The sequence below is a fragment of the Rhinopithecus roxellana genome, chromosome 12 (genome assembly GCF_007565055.1).
Source record: "Rhinopithecus roxellana isolate Shanxi Qingling chromosome 12, ASM756505v1, whole genome shotgun sequence".
In the NCBI taxonomy this organism is placed as follows: Eukaryota; Metazoa; Chordata; class Mammalia; order Primates; family Cercopithecidae; genus Rhinopithecus; species Rhinopithecus roxellana.
The window spans coordinates 74413608-74431126 of record NC_044560.1 but is presented as its reverse complement, the minus strand read 5'-3'; the positions used below and the strand labels follow the sequence as shown (position 1 = coordinate 74431126).

General features: G+C 36.7%; 2 protein-coding genes across 3 annotated transcripts in view; both read right to left on the bottom strand.

The window, feature by feature from the left end:
* Positions 1–17519, bottom strand: part of ZNF738 (zinc finger protein 738) — a 452488-nt gene that overhangs the window by 223126 nt on the left and 211843 nt on the right. The gene's annotated exons all lie outside the window — the stretch shown is intronic.
* Positions 4888–17519, bottom strand: part of LOC104657238 (zinc finger protein 431-like) — a 50186-nt gene continuing 37554 nt past the window's right edge. The window contains exon 5 of the mRNA XM_030912895.1: positions 4888–5021. Coding sequence (XP_030768755.1) covers positions 5008–5021 — 14 coding nt within the window. The 3' untranslated portion in view covers positions 4888–5007. The remainder of the gene's footprint in view (positions 5022–17519) is intronic.

Sequence of the window (17519 nt, the reverse complement as noted above, 5' to 3'; positions counted from 1 at the left end):
CATAGGAGGAATCACTATTGTTTACATGCTTTTTTCAGGCAGCTCTTATGAGCCTGCAAATGTTACATTATTCCCAACTGCTGACACCAACATGCATTATTTTACTTTGTATTCAACAGGGAAATGCCCCACGTTTTTGCTTCCAACCATCATGTTCATAAAGAAATAGTCCCAGCTCCCTGGTAAGTTTGGTTTCCCGCCCCTGCACGACAGCCTTTGTGAGGCACCCTATGGCCTGCCTTGCCTCGTTTCTGGTGGAAGTGTATTAAACATCTTTTAATGGTATTCACCTTTCTTTAATGAATTAGGATCCAGGCAAAATTCAAGAAATCATGTTGCTGTGCTTTGTTACCAGAAATAATATGTGGTTGAGCCCAGCATGGTGGCTCATGCCTGTAATCCCAGCACTTTGGGAACCCAAGGCAGGCGGATTACTTAAGCGCAGTTCAAGAGCAGCCTGGCCAACGTAGCAAAACCCCACCTCTAACAAAAATACAAAAACTAGCCAGGTGTGGTGGTGGGTGCCTGTAATCCCAGCTACTAGGGAGGCTGAGGTAGGAGAATCACTTGAATCTGGGAGGTGGAGGTTGCAGTGAGCCAAGATCACACCACTGCACTCCAACCTAGGTGAGAGTGACTCGCAGGAAAAAAAAAAAAAAAATGTAATTGACAGTTTGATAACAATAACAATTTGTAGGCTGCTCTAGGCAGAATAGACATTTATATTCATTCTTCAATGAATATAAAATATATTATATTTTATATTCAATTTATATTCAATGAATATAAATCCATGAACATAGAATGCTTTTTCATTTGCACTATCTCTGATTACTTTCAGTAAAGTTTTGTAGTTGTTCTTGTAGATATTTTATCTCCCTGGTTTGTTTTTTAGATGGAGTCTGACTCTGTCACCCAAGCTGGAGTGCAATGGCGTGGTCTTGGCTCACTGCAACCTCTGCCTCCAGGGTTAAAGCGATTCTCCTGCCTCAGGCTCCTGAGTAGCTCGGACTACAGGCATGTGCCACTATGCCTGGTAATTTTTTTGTATTTTTAGTAGAGACGGGGTTTCACTATGTTGGCCAGGTTGGTCTCGAGCTCCTGACCTCATGATCCACCCACCTCAGCCTCCAAGTGCCGAGAACACAGGCGCCCAGCCTACCTTCCTGGTTTAATGTATTTCTAGGTATATTATTTTTTGTTTATGGCTATTGTAAACTGTTCTTGATTTTTGGAAGAAATGCTATTCATTTGTGTATATCAATCAATTTTGTATCCTAAGACTTTGCTGAAGTCATTTTTAAGCTTAGGAGTCTTTTGGTAAAATCTTTAAAGTTTTCTAGATAAAGAACTATATCATGAGTGAATAGTTTGACTTCTTTTCCTATTTGGATGCCATTTATTTCTTCATTTTGTTAGATTGCTCTGACTAGGCCTTCCAGAACTATGTTGAATAGGATTGTTTAGAGTGAAGTCTTATTTTTATTCTAATGAGAAATGCATGCAGTTTTTGCCTGTTCAGTATGTTAGTTGAGGATTTGTCATAGATGGCTCTTATTTTTTTGAGGTATGTTTCATTAATGTCTACTTTTTTGAGAATATTTTCATGAATGAATATTGGATTTTCTTGAATGCTTTTACTGCATCTATTTTGTTGATCTATTGTGTTGATCATGTAATTTTTTGCTCTTAATTACATGGTGAATCACACGTATTGACTTGTATATGATGAAACATCCTTACATATGTGATATAATGCTCACATGTTTGTGGCAACATAACTTTTTGATTTGCCTGTGAACTAAGCTTGCTAGTATTTCATGGAGGATTTTTGTTTCAATGTTCACCAAAAACATTGGCCTGTAGTTTTTTTGTTGTTATGTCTTCACTAGATTTTGGTATCAAGATGATATGAGTTTATATAATGAGTTAAGGTGGAATTCCATGTTGATATTTTGGAATACATTCAGTAGAATTAGTACCAGCTCATCGTTGTATATATGGTAAAATTTGGCTGTGATTTTATATAATCCAGGGCTTTTCACGGTTGGTAGGTTTTTTATTACTAATTTTATTATATATTTTGTACATTTTTGCCCTATTCAAGAATTCGGTTTCTTCCTGGTTCAATCCTTAAAAGTTGTGTGTATCCAGGAGTTTATTTATTTTCTCCAAATTTTCTAGTTTGCAGGCATAGAGATGTTCAAAGTCTCTCATTTTTTGTATGTATGTAGAATTAGTGATTTCACATCTCTAATATTTAAATAGATGCAGAGTGCAAAAAAGAAAAAATAGATGCACAATAGAAGTTTGACAAAATTTAACATTCCCTTATGATAAATCTCTGAAAAAATTAGGTATAGAACAAATGCACTTCAACCAATAAATGGCACATATAACCAAAAAATGCTAACACCATACTAAACAGGGATATGTTGTAAGATTTTACTCTAAGAGCTAGAACAAGGTAAGAATGTCCACTCTAGTCAGTCTTTCTAAACATAATACTAAATATCCAAGAGAAAGAAATTAGAGAATAAAATCAAAGGCATCCAGGTTGGAGAAAAGGAAGTTAAATTATTCCTGTATAATTTTATTTTATCCCTATACATAGTTTGAAGTATACAAAAGCCTAAGACATTAGTAAATATTAAAAATAATAAACAGGCCAGGCACAGTGGCTCACGTCTGTAATCCCAGCACTTTGGGATGCCGAGGCGGGCGGATCACAAGCTCAGGAGTTCAAGACCAGCCTGGCCATCAGAGTGAAACCATGGCCCTACAAAAATACAAAAATTAGCCAGGTGTAGTGGCAGGTGCCTGTAGTCTCAGCTACTTGGAAGGTGGAGGCAGGAGAATTGTTTGAACTCAGGCAGCAGAGGTTGCAGTGAGCCGAGATCATGCCACTGCACTCCAGCCTAGGTACAGACTGAGACTCTATCTGAAACAACAAAAACAAAAACAAACAAAATTTATTAAACTTTCAAAATACAAAAGCACCATCAAAAAGTCATAGCACTTCTATACATTAGTAACTATCTCAAAATGAAATTCAAAAAAATTCCATCTACCTAACTATAGTTTGAAATAAATTTAACCAAAAAGTTGAAACACCTTATATTTTACTCTAAAGAACATTATACAAATTAAGTAATACATCAATGGAATAATATTACTCATTCATGAACTGACATTATTAATATTTCTATTACACAAAATGATCTACAGATACAATGCAACCTCTATCAAAATATCAGTGACATACTTCACAGACATTTTAATTTTTTTTTTGAGATGGAGTCTCACTTTGTCATCCAGGCTGGAGTACAGTGGTGCAATCTTGGCTCACTGCAAGCTCTGCCTCCCAGGTTCACACCATTCTCCTGCCTCAGCCTCCCGAGTAGCTGGGACTACAGGTGCCCACCACCACACCCAGCTAATTTTCTGTCATTTTTTTAGTAGAGATAGGGTTTCACTGTGTTAGCCGGGGTGGTCTCGATCTCCTGACCTTGTGATCTGCCTGCCTCAGTCTCCCAAAGTGCTGGGATTACAGGCATGAGCCACGGTGACCAGCCAGACATTTTAAAAAAGTATATCTAAACTTCATGTGGTACCAAAAAGGACCCTGAATAGCCAAAACAATCAAGACAAAAGAAATTAAGGTATCACCCTACCTGACTTTGAAATACACTACAAAGCTATGGTAACCAAAATAGTATGGTACTTGAATAAAAACAGAGATATAGGCCAGTGAGCAGAAATATATCCATGTATTTACAGCTAACTGATTTTAAATACAGGTGACTTTTTTTAAGGGAAATAACAGTATCTTCAATAAATGATGTTTAGAAAACTTTATATCCATCTGCAGAGAAAGAAAAGTGAGACCCTTATCTCATATCATACATAAAAATAAACTCAAAATAAATTAGTCACTTAAATGTAAGGCCTAAAACTCTTAAACTACCAAAAAATAGAGTGAAAGCCCCATAACATTGGTCTGGGCAGCAAGTTTTTTTATTTAACCTAAGTATCCCAGGACAGAAAAGGAAGAACAAGTCAGTCAGATCACTTCAAACTAAAAAGCTGCTGCACAGAATCTGATACAATCAACAGAATGCAACAACTAAAACAAGGGAGAAAATATGTGCAAATTATATGTGTGACAAGGGGTTAATATCAAAAATATACAAAAACTCAAATGACAATACAACAAAAATAAGTAACTATTAAAAATAAGTAGCTGAAATAAGTTTTCAAAAAAAAAAACATAATAATGACCAACAGATATATTTAGAAATGCTCAATGTCAATTGTCACAAAAAGGCAAGCCAAAAACGAGAAAACAAAACTAGGAGATGTCAATTCATCCCTGTTAGAATGACTCTTATTAAAAAGAAAAAGTGTTGGTAAAGATGAGAAGAAAAGGGAAGCGTTGCACACTGTTGGTTTGAAATGTAAATGAAGACAGCGATTATGAAAAACAAAATAGAGATTTCTCAAAAAATTTAAACTACCATGTCATAAAAGCAATTGCGCTACAGGATATGTATCCAAAAACAAATAAAATCAGAATGAAGAAACATTTGCTGTTCTGTTGTTTGCAGCACTTTTCACAATAGCCACAATATAGAATAAACAGTTCAACATCTAATGAGTAAATGAAGACTATGTGGTAGATATATACAATGGAATACTAATTATTATTTAAATAAGAAAATTCCTTTTTTTTCTCTTGAGACCGAATCTCACTCTGCTACCTAGACTGGAGTGGAGTGGCACGATCTCAGTTCACTGCAACCTCTACATCCCTGGCTCAAGGGATTCTCATGCCTCAGCCTCTGGAGTAGCTGGGATTACAGGCGTGCACTACCATGCCCAGCTGTTTTGTTTTGTTTTTTTAGTAGAGATGGGGTTTTTCCATGTTGACCAGGCTGGTCTCAAACTCCTGGGCTCAAGCAATCCACCTGCCCTGGCTTCCCACAGCGCTGAGATTACAGGTGTGAGCTACCACACCTGGCCTAAAAAAAAAAGAAAAAAAGAAAAAAGACTATATTATTTTAAACCACATGGATTCAGCTGGAGGACATTATATTAGTTCGGATAGGCCAGGCACAGAAAGATTAGTATTTCATGATTTCACCTACACATGGATTCCAAAAAACTTAATCCCATTGATGTAGAGAGTAGAGTAAAATGGTGACCATCAGATGCCAAGGTATTTAGAAGAAATGGAGGGTTGGAAAAATGTTTGTCAAATAATACATAATTATAGTCAAATAGGAGAAATAGGTACAAGAGATTTATTGTACCACATGGTGACTATAGTTCATAATGTATTTGGATTTTTGAAAACTGATAAGACAATGTCACCTGGTCTCACCACAAAAATGTTAACTATATGAGGTAATTAATTTACCTAGAAACAATAACAATGTATATATACTTCAAAATATTATGTTCTACAGAAAAAGTATACATTTTATCTGTCAAGTTAAAAGAAAATATTTTGAAAACATTATAAAAGAATAACAATGTGTCAAATACTGTGTCTTTGTGATTATATTGGCTAAATAGTATAAAAATGCATAGTTTGGGGACTATTGTCATTTAATTTTTTTAGTCATAATCATAGAAACTCTGATATTTAACAGCATGTTCAAAATATTATGTTTTACAGAAAAAGTGCACATTTTATCTGTCAAGAGAAAATATTTTTAAAACGTTATAGAAGAATAAGAATGTGTCAAATACTATCTGTGTCTTTGTGATAATCTTGGCTAAACAGTATCAAAAATATGTATTTTGGGGCTATCATTGTCATTTGTCAGTCACAACCATAGGAACTCTGATATTTAACAGCATGTTCTGGATCCAGCACATTGCATGGGAGAAGCTTATGTACTTTAGGATTTTTACTTTAAGCTTGGGGCACCTGGAGTTTCTGGTGCTGATGGTAATGGTATGAAAGACACTAAAGGGGCAGGTGTTGCTTATGGTCCCATGACTGGCCACTCTGTGAACACAGTAAACTAGTTTGCATGCAAAATAACAGAGAATGTTTTAATCCAAAAGCTGTCATGATCTCCAAATGTTTTTTCAGAGAAAATGACCCAGCAGTTGGCTATAGCTTGGTGATTAAAAATAAAAAATGTAGACTAAACTTCTCCCACTATATATATATGTAAAATAAAATAATCACATTATATAAAAATATATAAATATAAAAATAAGAGAAATTTTTCTTCAAATTGTAAAATCAATATGGAAAAGATATATTTTTCTAAATTTTAAATTCAGAGGTCATTTCATTATTTTGCAACCTTTAACACCACACTTAAAAGATTCTGCATGGAAATGTAAATTGTGCTGTAATTATATCATAGAAAATTAAATTCGTGGCTGGGCACGGTGGCTCACACCCGTAATCCCAGCACTTTGGGAGGTCGAGGCGGGAGGATCACAAGGTCAGGAGATAGAGATCATCCTGGCTAACGCGGTGAAACCCTGTCTCTACTAAAAATACAAAAAATTAGACGGGCGTGGTGGCAAGTGCCTGTAGTCCCAGCTACTCGGGAGGCTGAGGCGGGAGAATGGTGTGAACCCTGGAGGCAGAGCTTGCAGTGAGCCGAGATCACATCACTGCACTCCAGCCTGGGAGACAGAGCGAGACTCCATCTCAAAAAACAAAAACATCAAGCCTGTAATCCCAGCACTTTGGGAGGCCGAGATGGGCGGATCACGAGGTCAGGAGATCGAGACCATCCTGGCTAATACGGTGAAACCCCGTCTCTACTAAAAAATACAAAAACTAGCCGGGCGATGAGGCGGGCGCCTGTAGTCCCAGCTACTAGGGAGGCTGAGACAGGAGAATGGCGTGAACCCGGGAGGCGGAGCTTGCAGTGAGCTGAGATCCGGCCACTGCACTCCAGCCTGGGTGGCAGAGCAAGACTCCGTCTCAAAAAAAAACAAAAAAAACAAAAAAAAAAACAAAAAAAACCAAAAAAAACAAACAAAAACAAAAACAAACAAACAAACAAAAACATTAATTTACTTACCATTAACTCTCTTAAAAATTTAATTTCCTGCCGGGCGCGATGGCTCAAGCCTGTAATCCCAGCACTTTGGGAGGCCGAGACGGGCGGATCACAAGGTCAGGAGATCGAGACCATCCTGGCTAATACGGTGAAACCCCGTCTCTACTAAAGAATACAAAAAACTAGCCGGGCGACGAGGCGGGCGCCTATAGTCCCAGCTACTTGGGAGGCGGAGGCAGGAGAATGGCGTGAACCTGGGAGGCGGAGCTTGCAGTGAGCTGAGATCCGGCCACCGCACTCCAGCCTGGGCGACAGAGCCAGACTCCGTCTCAAAAAAAAAAAAAAAAAAATTTAATTTCCATATTTTAAAGCAAGTTTTATGTTTGCCACACTTTGTATAAGAATCTAATAAGATTTTTCTTTTAAAAATAAAGAAAACCAATGCTAATTTAATCCGCTTACCTATGGACAGTGTGTGCCTTTTTTTTTTTTTTTTTTTTTTTTGAGATGTAGTTTTGCTCTGGTCCAGGCTAGAGTGCAATGGCGCGATTTCGGCTCACTGCAACCTCCGCCTCCTGGGTTCAAGCGATTCTCCTGCCTCAGCCTCCCAGGTAGCTGGGATTACAGGCATAAGCCACAACATGCGGCTAATTTTGTATTTGCAGTGGACACGGGGTTTCACCATGTTGATCAGGCTGGTCTCGAACTCCTGACCTCAAGTGATCCACTTGCCTGGGCCTCCCAAAGTGCTGGGATTACAGGAGTGAGCCACCACACCTGGCTGCCTTTGATCTTAACTAATCTGAAAGTTATATTGATAAGCAAACTCTCCAGTTAAAATCCATTTTTGAGCGCACTAAAAATAGAATTTTCTCATCCAAATCTAGAAAGTATCATGTGAAATCAAACGGGGTGAAGAGAACAGTGAGAAAACTGTAGCTATCATTCAGAAGAAGAGCTGTGATGCATATAATTGGAAAATATATAAGAGAACATATCTGAAGTAGAAAATAAGCAGAATTTCTTTTTTTTTTTTTTTCTGAGGAGTCTTGCTCTGTCACCCAGGCTGTAGTGCAATGGTACAATCTTGGCACACCACAACCTTCGCCTCCCGGGTTCAAGCAATTCTCCTGCCTAAGCCTCCTGAGTAGCTGGGCTACAGGTGGATGCTACCATGCTCAGTTAATTTTTGTAGTTTTCCTAGAGACCAGGTTTCACCAGGCTGGTCTGAAACTCCTGACCTCAGGTGATCCATCTGCCTCGGCCAGAATTTCTCTATAAATTCAGCAAAACTGTTTTATAGTCTGGAAAAAATGTCCTGTCCACTCCATATGAAGAATCAATCTTATCTCTTCATCATTGATATTTTTCATCTGAGTTGAAATTACAAACTAACTCCAGCAGGGATATTTATGAATTATTATGGAACACTGATTACACAGTATGAACTGTAATATATGTTTGCCACATATATATATAAAAAATCCTCATGACTTATGAAGCGTCCCTAGTACTTACCTGAACAAATTGACTCAATAAATATAGTTATGTCAATTATAAAAAGTGAAAGGAACAATCACTAAAGAAAACTCAAAACTTATTGTTCTCTCCTTAAAAGAACAAAATCAAGTGCTCTAAGTAAAATGTAACTTAATACACTACTTTTGGAATTACATCTAAAAATTATTTTGTGTGCACTAAATTTCATAAAATTCTGATAATCACAGACCAGCTCATATAATGAATACTTCCTAAACTATAAAACAAACCAAAAAAAAAATGTAAGAAACAAAGTATGGGTCTAGCATGAGTATCAGGCAAGTATATACAGAGTTTGCATGAAAAGATTCAGAACTGTAAGTCATGGATTGTACAGTAATAAATTCAATGCAAAGCACAAAGTATACATTTGCTTTTGGTATTTTTTAGGTTTTTAGTTTTATAGTAGTCACCTTATTAAAATGATTTTTGTTACCATATTGTTCTTTTCTTCTGAAAATAGTTACAAACTCACACACACATACTTATTCCATAATTTTCTTACATCTAAAGTTTGTCTTTAGACTAATATATATTTAACTCTATGTGAATCAAAAAGTCTGTGTGTTTGCAGGCAGACAGGCCACATGTTCAAAGAAAAATATATAGCAAATTTGAAAAAATATTAAGAGTTTAGAAATGAATTCTATTTTTGCTCATATATAATTTTTATTATAACCATAAAAATAACCCTATGGTAAATAACAATTTAATTGTATATTTTAAAATTTTTAAAAAGTGGCTGGCCGCAGTGGCTCACGCCTGTAATCCCAGCACTTTGGGAGGCTGAGGCGGGTGGATCACAACGTCAGGAGATCAAGACCATCCTGGCTAACACAGTGAAACCCCATCTCTACTAAAAATACAAAAAAATAGCCAGGTATGGTGGTGGGTGCCTGTAGTCCCAGCTGCTTGGGAGGCTGAGGCAGGAGAATGGTGTGAACCCGGGAGACGGAGGTTGCAGCGGGCCGAGATCGCACCACTGCACTCCAGCCAGGACAACAGAGCGAGATGCTGTCTCAAAAAAATAAATAAATAAATAAAAATAAAAATAAAAAATAAAGTGTAGAATTGGATACTTTTTTAAAACAAAGGAGAAATGCTACAGGTGAAGGATGCCTCACTTAACCCTGATATTATAATATATTGTATTCTTGTATTAAAATATGCCATATAGTGCATATATACTCATGTACCCACCAAAATTAAAATAAATTTAAATGATTAAAAACAAAATAAAAATTTAACCTACAGAAACAATATTAACTTATTTGCAGTTTAAAGCCACCGGCAAAAAAAAATTACTAGAGATGTTAATCCATCATGTTACTAAATAGCATATTGTTACATCTTTTACCTATACCCTTGAGTAAGGTGGAAGAGGGTAAAGTTTGTGGTGTAACAATGCTTCACTGAATGCACAGTAGTATTTAACATGTTAAAAATGTTAAGGTAAACTATTAACTTCACACAATCTAAAATTTTTAAAAATGTACTGCATCTTATCATATAAAAGTACAATTAGTATGATAATATACTACTAAATTCAATTTTAAATAAAATTAAACGTTTCATAATGCAGAATTACTCTGAGCACTAAACTCATGCATCACTCAATATTATAAGTTAACTCCAAAGAGCCTCTCCACTTATATTTTCATTATGCATCTTACATTCTAATGTCTTTACTTTTCAATAGAAAATATCACAAACAATGCCCGCCTAATAAAAAAGAATCTCTTGTCAGGAGCAGTGGCTCACACCTGTAATCCCAGCACCTCGGGAGGCCGAGGTGGGTGGATCACGAGGCCAGGAGTTCTGGACCAGCCTGGCCAACACGATGAAATCCTGTCTCTACTAAAAATACAAAAATTAGCTGGGCGTGGTGGTGTGCACCTGTAATCTCAGCTACTCGGGAGGCTGAGGCAGGAGAATCGCTTGAAACTGGAAGTCAAATGTTGCAGTGAGCCAAGATCACACCACTACACTCTAGTCTGGGTGAAAGAGAAAAACTCCATCTCAAAAAACAGAACAAAACAAAAAAAGAATCTCTATCTTTGATATAGCAACAATTGATCCCATGCTTTCACACAGCAGGAAACTATTTCAGAGTTGAATGACATCACTATTCACTTTTCAAAAAATCTGTAATATTTTTCAAGAAAAAGTATGCTTTGAATTGTAACTGCAAAAAACCTTCTGATCCTCTTAAAGTTATATACAAATAATTTTTCTACCAACTTTAATTTTCTATACTCAGCCCTCTGATTTAGTATATCTGACAGTGCCTTATGTATTTCTACTGCAAATTCTCTGATATTTACACAGACTTAATTATGGATTAAATATTTTTTACTTTTACTGCATCTGCAAAAACATATTCTAGTATGAACTCTTTTTGTGTGTGTGCGTATTACAAATTTTTACTCTCTATTTACATACCTTAGTTCAGTGCTTAATAACATTAGTAGCTTTGTTATGTGATCTGCTTGATGAAATATTGATTTGGGGTAAGTATTCCCAGACCATCTTAGGGCATTCTGTTAATATGTTCTGTTCTTTTTCCCTCCCTGCCAGGATTTCACATTTCATCTTAAAGGATTCATTGGTTCACTTCTACTATGTAAAAATATCTTTATATCTTATATTCCCATTGTTAAAATAAAAGTTTATATTATAGCAGTTGATATGCAAAGTATGTGTTAAGCAAATTGCATATTAGATGTTTTATTCAAATGTCAAAGTAAAACTTTGTCAGTTAAACAGCTCATAATATCAATAAATTTCAAGTTGTCAAATTGTATATATTGTTAAGATTTATGTCCCAATAAAGGCGCAGCAATCTTTTTAAAAGCCACAGAGTATCGAAATGGTTGTCTAATAACTGAAACATATGTAGCCTTCTAGCTATGTAGCAACAATTGCCACTTGATGTTTCCCTGCATCCTATTTTCTTTTCCAAGGTAGATATTTTGACAGAAGTGACAAAATCTCATCTTTTAAAAATTAAAATCACGATGTTTAATAAAACATGTTTAATGTTATTTAGAATCGATGTGATGAATTTATTCTTTTTTTTTTTTTTTTTTGAGACAGAGTCTCGCTCTTTTGCCCAGGCTGGAGTGCAGTGGTGCGATCTCAGCTCACTGCAAGCTCTGCCTCCCCGGTTTACACCATTCTCCTACCTCAGCCTCCTGAGTAGCTGGGACTACAGGTGCCTGCCACCACACTGAGTTAATTTTTTTATTTTTTGGTAGAGACGGGGTTTCACCATTTTAGCCAGGATGATCTTGATCTCCTGACCTCGTGATCCGCCTGCCTCGACCTCCCAAAGTGCTGAGATTACAGGCGTGAGCCACCACACCCAGTCATGGACTCTCGTTTTCCAAGCTGTGGTTTTTGATAAAGTGTTTTTCCAAATTTACTGCACATTTGCACAATTTTTCTTCAACATAAATTCCCTGATACTGAACAAAGTGTGAGAAACTGCTTCAGTTTTTCCTCTACAAAAAACGTCTACAATAAGATCTATGAAACAAATAAAGGCACTACAACCCTCTTTATATTTGTAATGTTCATCTTCAAAATAAATACTCTTCACTGTGAAAGTTTATATTTTCTTTTCTTTTTTTTTTTAATTGATGTTGTCTTGCTCTGTGGCCCAGGCTAGAGTGCAGTGGTATAATCTCAGCTCACTGCAACCTCTCCCTCCCTGAGTTCAAGTGATTCTCCTGCCTCAGCCTCTTGAGTAGCTAGGATTACAGGCACCACAACCATGCCCGGCTAATTGTTATATTTTTAGTAGAGATGGGGTTTCAGCATCTTGGATAGGCTGGTCTCAAACTCCTGACCTCGTGATCCACCTGCCTTGGCCTACCAGTGTTGGGATTACAGGCCTGAGCCACCGTGCCTAGTCAAAAGCTTGTATTTTCTGAAACATCTTTTGACGGTAATTGTACATATAATGATTTTATTAAGTATGAACTCTCTGGTGTTAAGACATGAACATATATTAATGGCTTTTTCAGTCTTTATGTCTGTATAATTCATCTCAAGTATAAATGCTTTCCTGTGCAATAAGGTGTGAGCATTGGTTAAGTTTTGCCACATTGTTCACACATGTAGTTGTTTTCTCTATATGAATTATCTTACCTACAATCAAATGTGACAACCATTTAAAGGCTTTGTCTCATTCTTCAGATTTCTAAGATTTCTCACCAGCATAATTTCTTTTATGGTTAGAAAAGTTTGAGGTGTTGTCAAAAGCACTGCCACATCTTTCTTGTTTGTAGAATTTCTTTCCAGTATAAATTATCTTATGTCTGTTAAGAACTGAAAGCTTGTTAAAGGCTTTGCCATGTTTTTCACCCTCATAGGGTTTCTGTACAGTATGAATTTTTTTAATGCTTAGTAAGAGTTTGAGGACTGGTTAAAGGCTTTGCCACATTCTTCACATTTGTAGAGTTTCTCTCCAGTATGAATTATTTTCTTTAATAAGATTCAAGGACTGGTTGAAAGCATTGCCATATTCTTCACAGTTATGAGGTTTCTTTCCAGGATGAATTTTCCTTTTTTTTTTTTTTTTGAGACAGAGTCTTGCCTTGTGGCCCAGGCTGGAGTAGAATGGCACGATCTCGGCTCACTGCAACCTGTGCCTCCTAGCTTCAAGTGATTCTCCTGCTTCTGCCTCCTGAGTAGCTGGGATTACAGGTGCCCGCCACCACACCCAGCAAATTTTTGTATTTTTAGTAAAGACAGGGTTTCACCATGTGCCAGGCTGGTCTTGAACTCCTGACCTTGCAATCTGCTCGCCTCGTCTTCTCAATGTGCTGGGATTACAGGCGTGAGCCACCACGTCCTGCTGAATTTTCTTATGTTTAGTAAGAGTTGAGGACTGGTTAAAGGTTTTACCACATTCTCCACGTTTGTAAGATTTCTTTCCAATATGAATTATGTTATGTTTAGTAAGGTTTGAGGATCGGCTAAAAGCTTTGCCACATTCTTCACATTTGTAGGGTTTCTCTCCAGTGTGAATTCTCTTATGTGTAGTAAGGTTTGAGGATCGGTTAAAAGCTTTGCCACATTCTTCACATTTGTGGAGTTTCTCTCCAGTATGAATTATCTTATGTTTACTAAGGTTTGAGGATTGGTTAAAAGCTTTACCACATTCTTCACATTTGTAGGGCTTCTCTCCAGTATGAATTATCTTATGTGTAGTAAGGTGTGAGGAATGGCAGAACGCTTTGCCACATTCTTCACATCTATAGGGTTTCTCTCCACTATGAATCATCTTATGTGTAGTAAGGGTTGAAGAGTGCTTAAAAGCTTTGCCACATTCTTCACATTTGTAGGGTTTCTCTCCAGTATGAATTCTCTTGTGTCTAGTAAGGGTTGAGAACCGCGTAAAGACTTTGTCACATTCTTCACATTGGTAAGAATTCTCTCTAATATGAATTCTTTTATGTTGACTTAGGTGTAAAAGCATGCAAAATGATTTGTCACATTTTTTACATTTGAAAGGTTTCTTTCCAGTATGTCTTGTCTTATGTCTATTTGAATTTAAATTTTCATGAAAGACTTTCACATATTTATCACATTGAAATATTTTGCTCTGAGTAGTTGTCAAACACTGGGTTAGTTCATTATAACCTTCTTTGTGCACCTTACACTCATCCACACTTGCGGAGCCTTTTCTTAATTGTAAATTCTCATGTTCACATTTTCTGTACCTTCTCAGTATCACTTGTTGAAAAGAATCTTTTATGTCTTGCTCTGGCCAAAAGTCTTTGGTAAAATAAGAACACATAGCTGAAATAAACAAAAACAACAAATTATTCAATTTACTAGACTCTGATAAACATACTTTACAAATCTAACCTATATTATACAAACTACATAAGCAAGATGCCATAATAAAATACCACAGGCTCTAAATCCTTCATAGACATATAAATATAATAAAAACATACTGACTAAAATGCATGAGGAAAACTTATAAATAACTGTGTAAATTTCCCCAGGTGAGTACACAGGTGAGTACACAGGAATGCAAAGACACAGAAGAAAAAGAAAAGTCTGTTACATTTACCCAACACAGTTCTTCCTACTCCCCAATATAACATAGTGCCTTTCCACGTAAATTGCTAACTTTTGGTTGATTGATTGATTGATTGATTGATTTTTTGAGACGGAGTCTCGCTCTGTGGCCCGTGCTGGAGTGCAGTGGCCGGATCTCAGCTCACTGCAAGCTCCGCCTCCCGGGTTCACGCCATTCTCCTGCCTCAGCCTCCCGAGTAGCTGGGACTACAGGCACCCGCCACCTCGCCCAGCTAGTTTTTTGTATTTTTTGGTACAGACGGGGTTTCACCGTGTTAGCCAGGATGGTCTCGATCTCCTGACCTCGTGATCCCCCCGTCTCGGCCTCCCAAAGTGCTGGGATTACAGGCTTGAGCCACCGCGCCCGGCCTGGTTTATTTTTAATAAACAAATACAATACTGGCACATACATCTACACTACTTGCTCCTTGGGGCCTTTCCAGAAACTGGTCTCTCATAACATAAAGTGCTGAAAAAAATGGTGGTATATTTTAGAATTACAGTTTGGGTCTGCTGAGACCAACAGTAAATGTTACAGCAGCAGAGAGACTGCAGTACAACAGACAGAAAACAGATATAGCAAATGGTTACTGATGAAGATGAAGCAGAAATAAACTCCTTTAACTAAAATGTAAACACAAAATTTTAGACAAGATACATTCTAAGAACATGTTTGAGAATCTCCCAGGATCTCTAACCGAGATAACTGTTTTCAGACTATGCCAGGAGAAAGCTACATGATAAAAATTGTGTCAGGTAGCTTTAATGCCCAAATTTTAATCAAAGATTACAATGAGTACAAAATAGGGCAAAATGGTTCTATCAACAATACCAAATTGTCAGAAAGAAACAAAAAAAGTATATATTAATTTTAGAAATTAAAAATAAGTTGAATACTCAATGAGTAAATTAGGAATACAGAGAACTGGCCAGGCGCGGTGGCTCAAGCCTGTAATCCCAGCACTTTGGGAGGCCGAGACGGGCGGATCACGAGGTCAGGAGATCGAGACCATCCTGGCTGACACGGTGAAACCCCGTCTCTACTAAAAATACAAAAAAACTAGCCGGGCGAAGTGGCGGGCGCCTGTAGTCCCAGCTACTCCGGAGGCTGAGGCAGGAGAATGGCGTAAACCCGGGAGGCGGAGCTTGCAGTGAGCTGAGATCCGGCCACTGCACTCCAGCCCCGGCGACAGAGTGAGACTCTGCCTCAAAAAAAAAAAAAAAAAAAAAAAAAAAAAAAAAAGGAATACAGAGAACTATAGAAAATCAGAAAAAACTAAGGATAAGAAAAAAATATTCAAAATATCCAAAAAAACAAATTGCAAAAGGTAAAATATATCAAAAGAAAATATAACTCAAAAATTCTGAAAGAAAAAATGTCAAAATGAAGAAGCTCAACAAACAATTAGGATACACACAAAGATATTTATAACAAACACATATATAAGCACAATTTCAAAAGCCACAGACAAGAAGAGAATGGAGCTGCAAGATAAAAATGCTGTGTCATTTACAAGCATAGTCTTATAATATAGTCAGTGAACTGTCAACAAAACCTTTGCAGGCCAGAAGGAAACTGTGTGATATAGTCAAAGTCCTAAAAAAAAATAGCTATCAAGTCAGAATAATAACAGTCCTGCCAAATAAAAAGAAAAAAACTTTCAAAAACAACCAAATTCTGAAAAAATACATTGGCACTTCATATGCCCTAAACATAAAAGATGCTGAAAGCAGTTGCTTCTACTGAAAATAATATGATTAAACAAAATAATTTTATAAATAATTATATCATATAAAATACATTATTTTCTGGGGAAAAAATGCACATACACAAAAATGGAATTTCTTAGCATTATAATAATATGGCACAAAAACATTTTTATTTATTCTCTAAAATTTGAAAGGTAGAAGAATAGAAATAATTATAAACATTTGTTAATGAATATACAACAAAATATATGATTAGCAACATAAATGACAAATTTGAGGGCAGATATAATGAGAAAAAATTTATGAATCCAGCTGAAGTTCATTTTTTACCAGATTAAAATACACTGTTGTAGCTTTTAGAGGTTTTACATAATTCCCAATATACCATCAAGAATATATCTGCATAGATACATAAAACAAAATAAGAAAGAAGTAAAAGTATATCAAGATAAGTATAAAAAAGACACAAAGAAAAAGAGAAAATGAGGAACAAAGATACAAGAATCAAATAAAACAATAAAATAACATTACTAAGTCTTCAAAAGCAGAGAAAAATTAAATTCTTTTCAGAGAAGCAAATGCTGAAGGAATACATGACCACCAGGCCTGCCTTACTAGATACAGCTATGAAAGAAGCAATAAATATGGGAAGAAAAAAACCATTACCAGCCACTGCAAAAACACAGTGAAGTACAAAGATGAACGATGCTATAAAACAACTACATCAATGACTCTGCAAAATAAGCAGCTAGCACCACTTGGATAGAATCGAAATCACACATAACAAGATTAGCTTTAAATCTAATAGGTTGAATGCCTCAATTGAAAGACACAGAAGGGCAAGCTGGATAGAGTCATGACTCATTTGTGTGCTGTATTCAAGAGACCCATTTCACATAAAAAGACAAGTGTAGGCTCAAAGTAAAGGAATGGAGGAAAATTGACAAAGCACATAAAAGCAGAAAAAAAAGCAGGGGTTGCAATCATAGTTCCTTTTTTATTTTTGAGGTGGTGCCTCACTCTGTTGCCCAGGTTGGAGTGCAGTGGTGCGATCTCAGCTTACTGCAAGTTCCGCCTCCTGGTTTCATACCATCTCCTGCCTCAGCCTCCTGAGTACCTGGGACTAGAGGTGCCCGT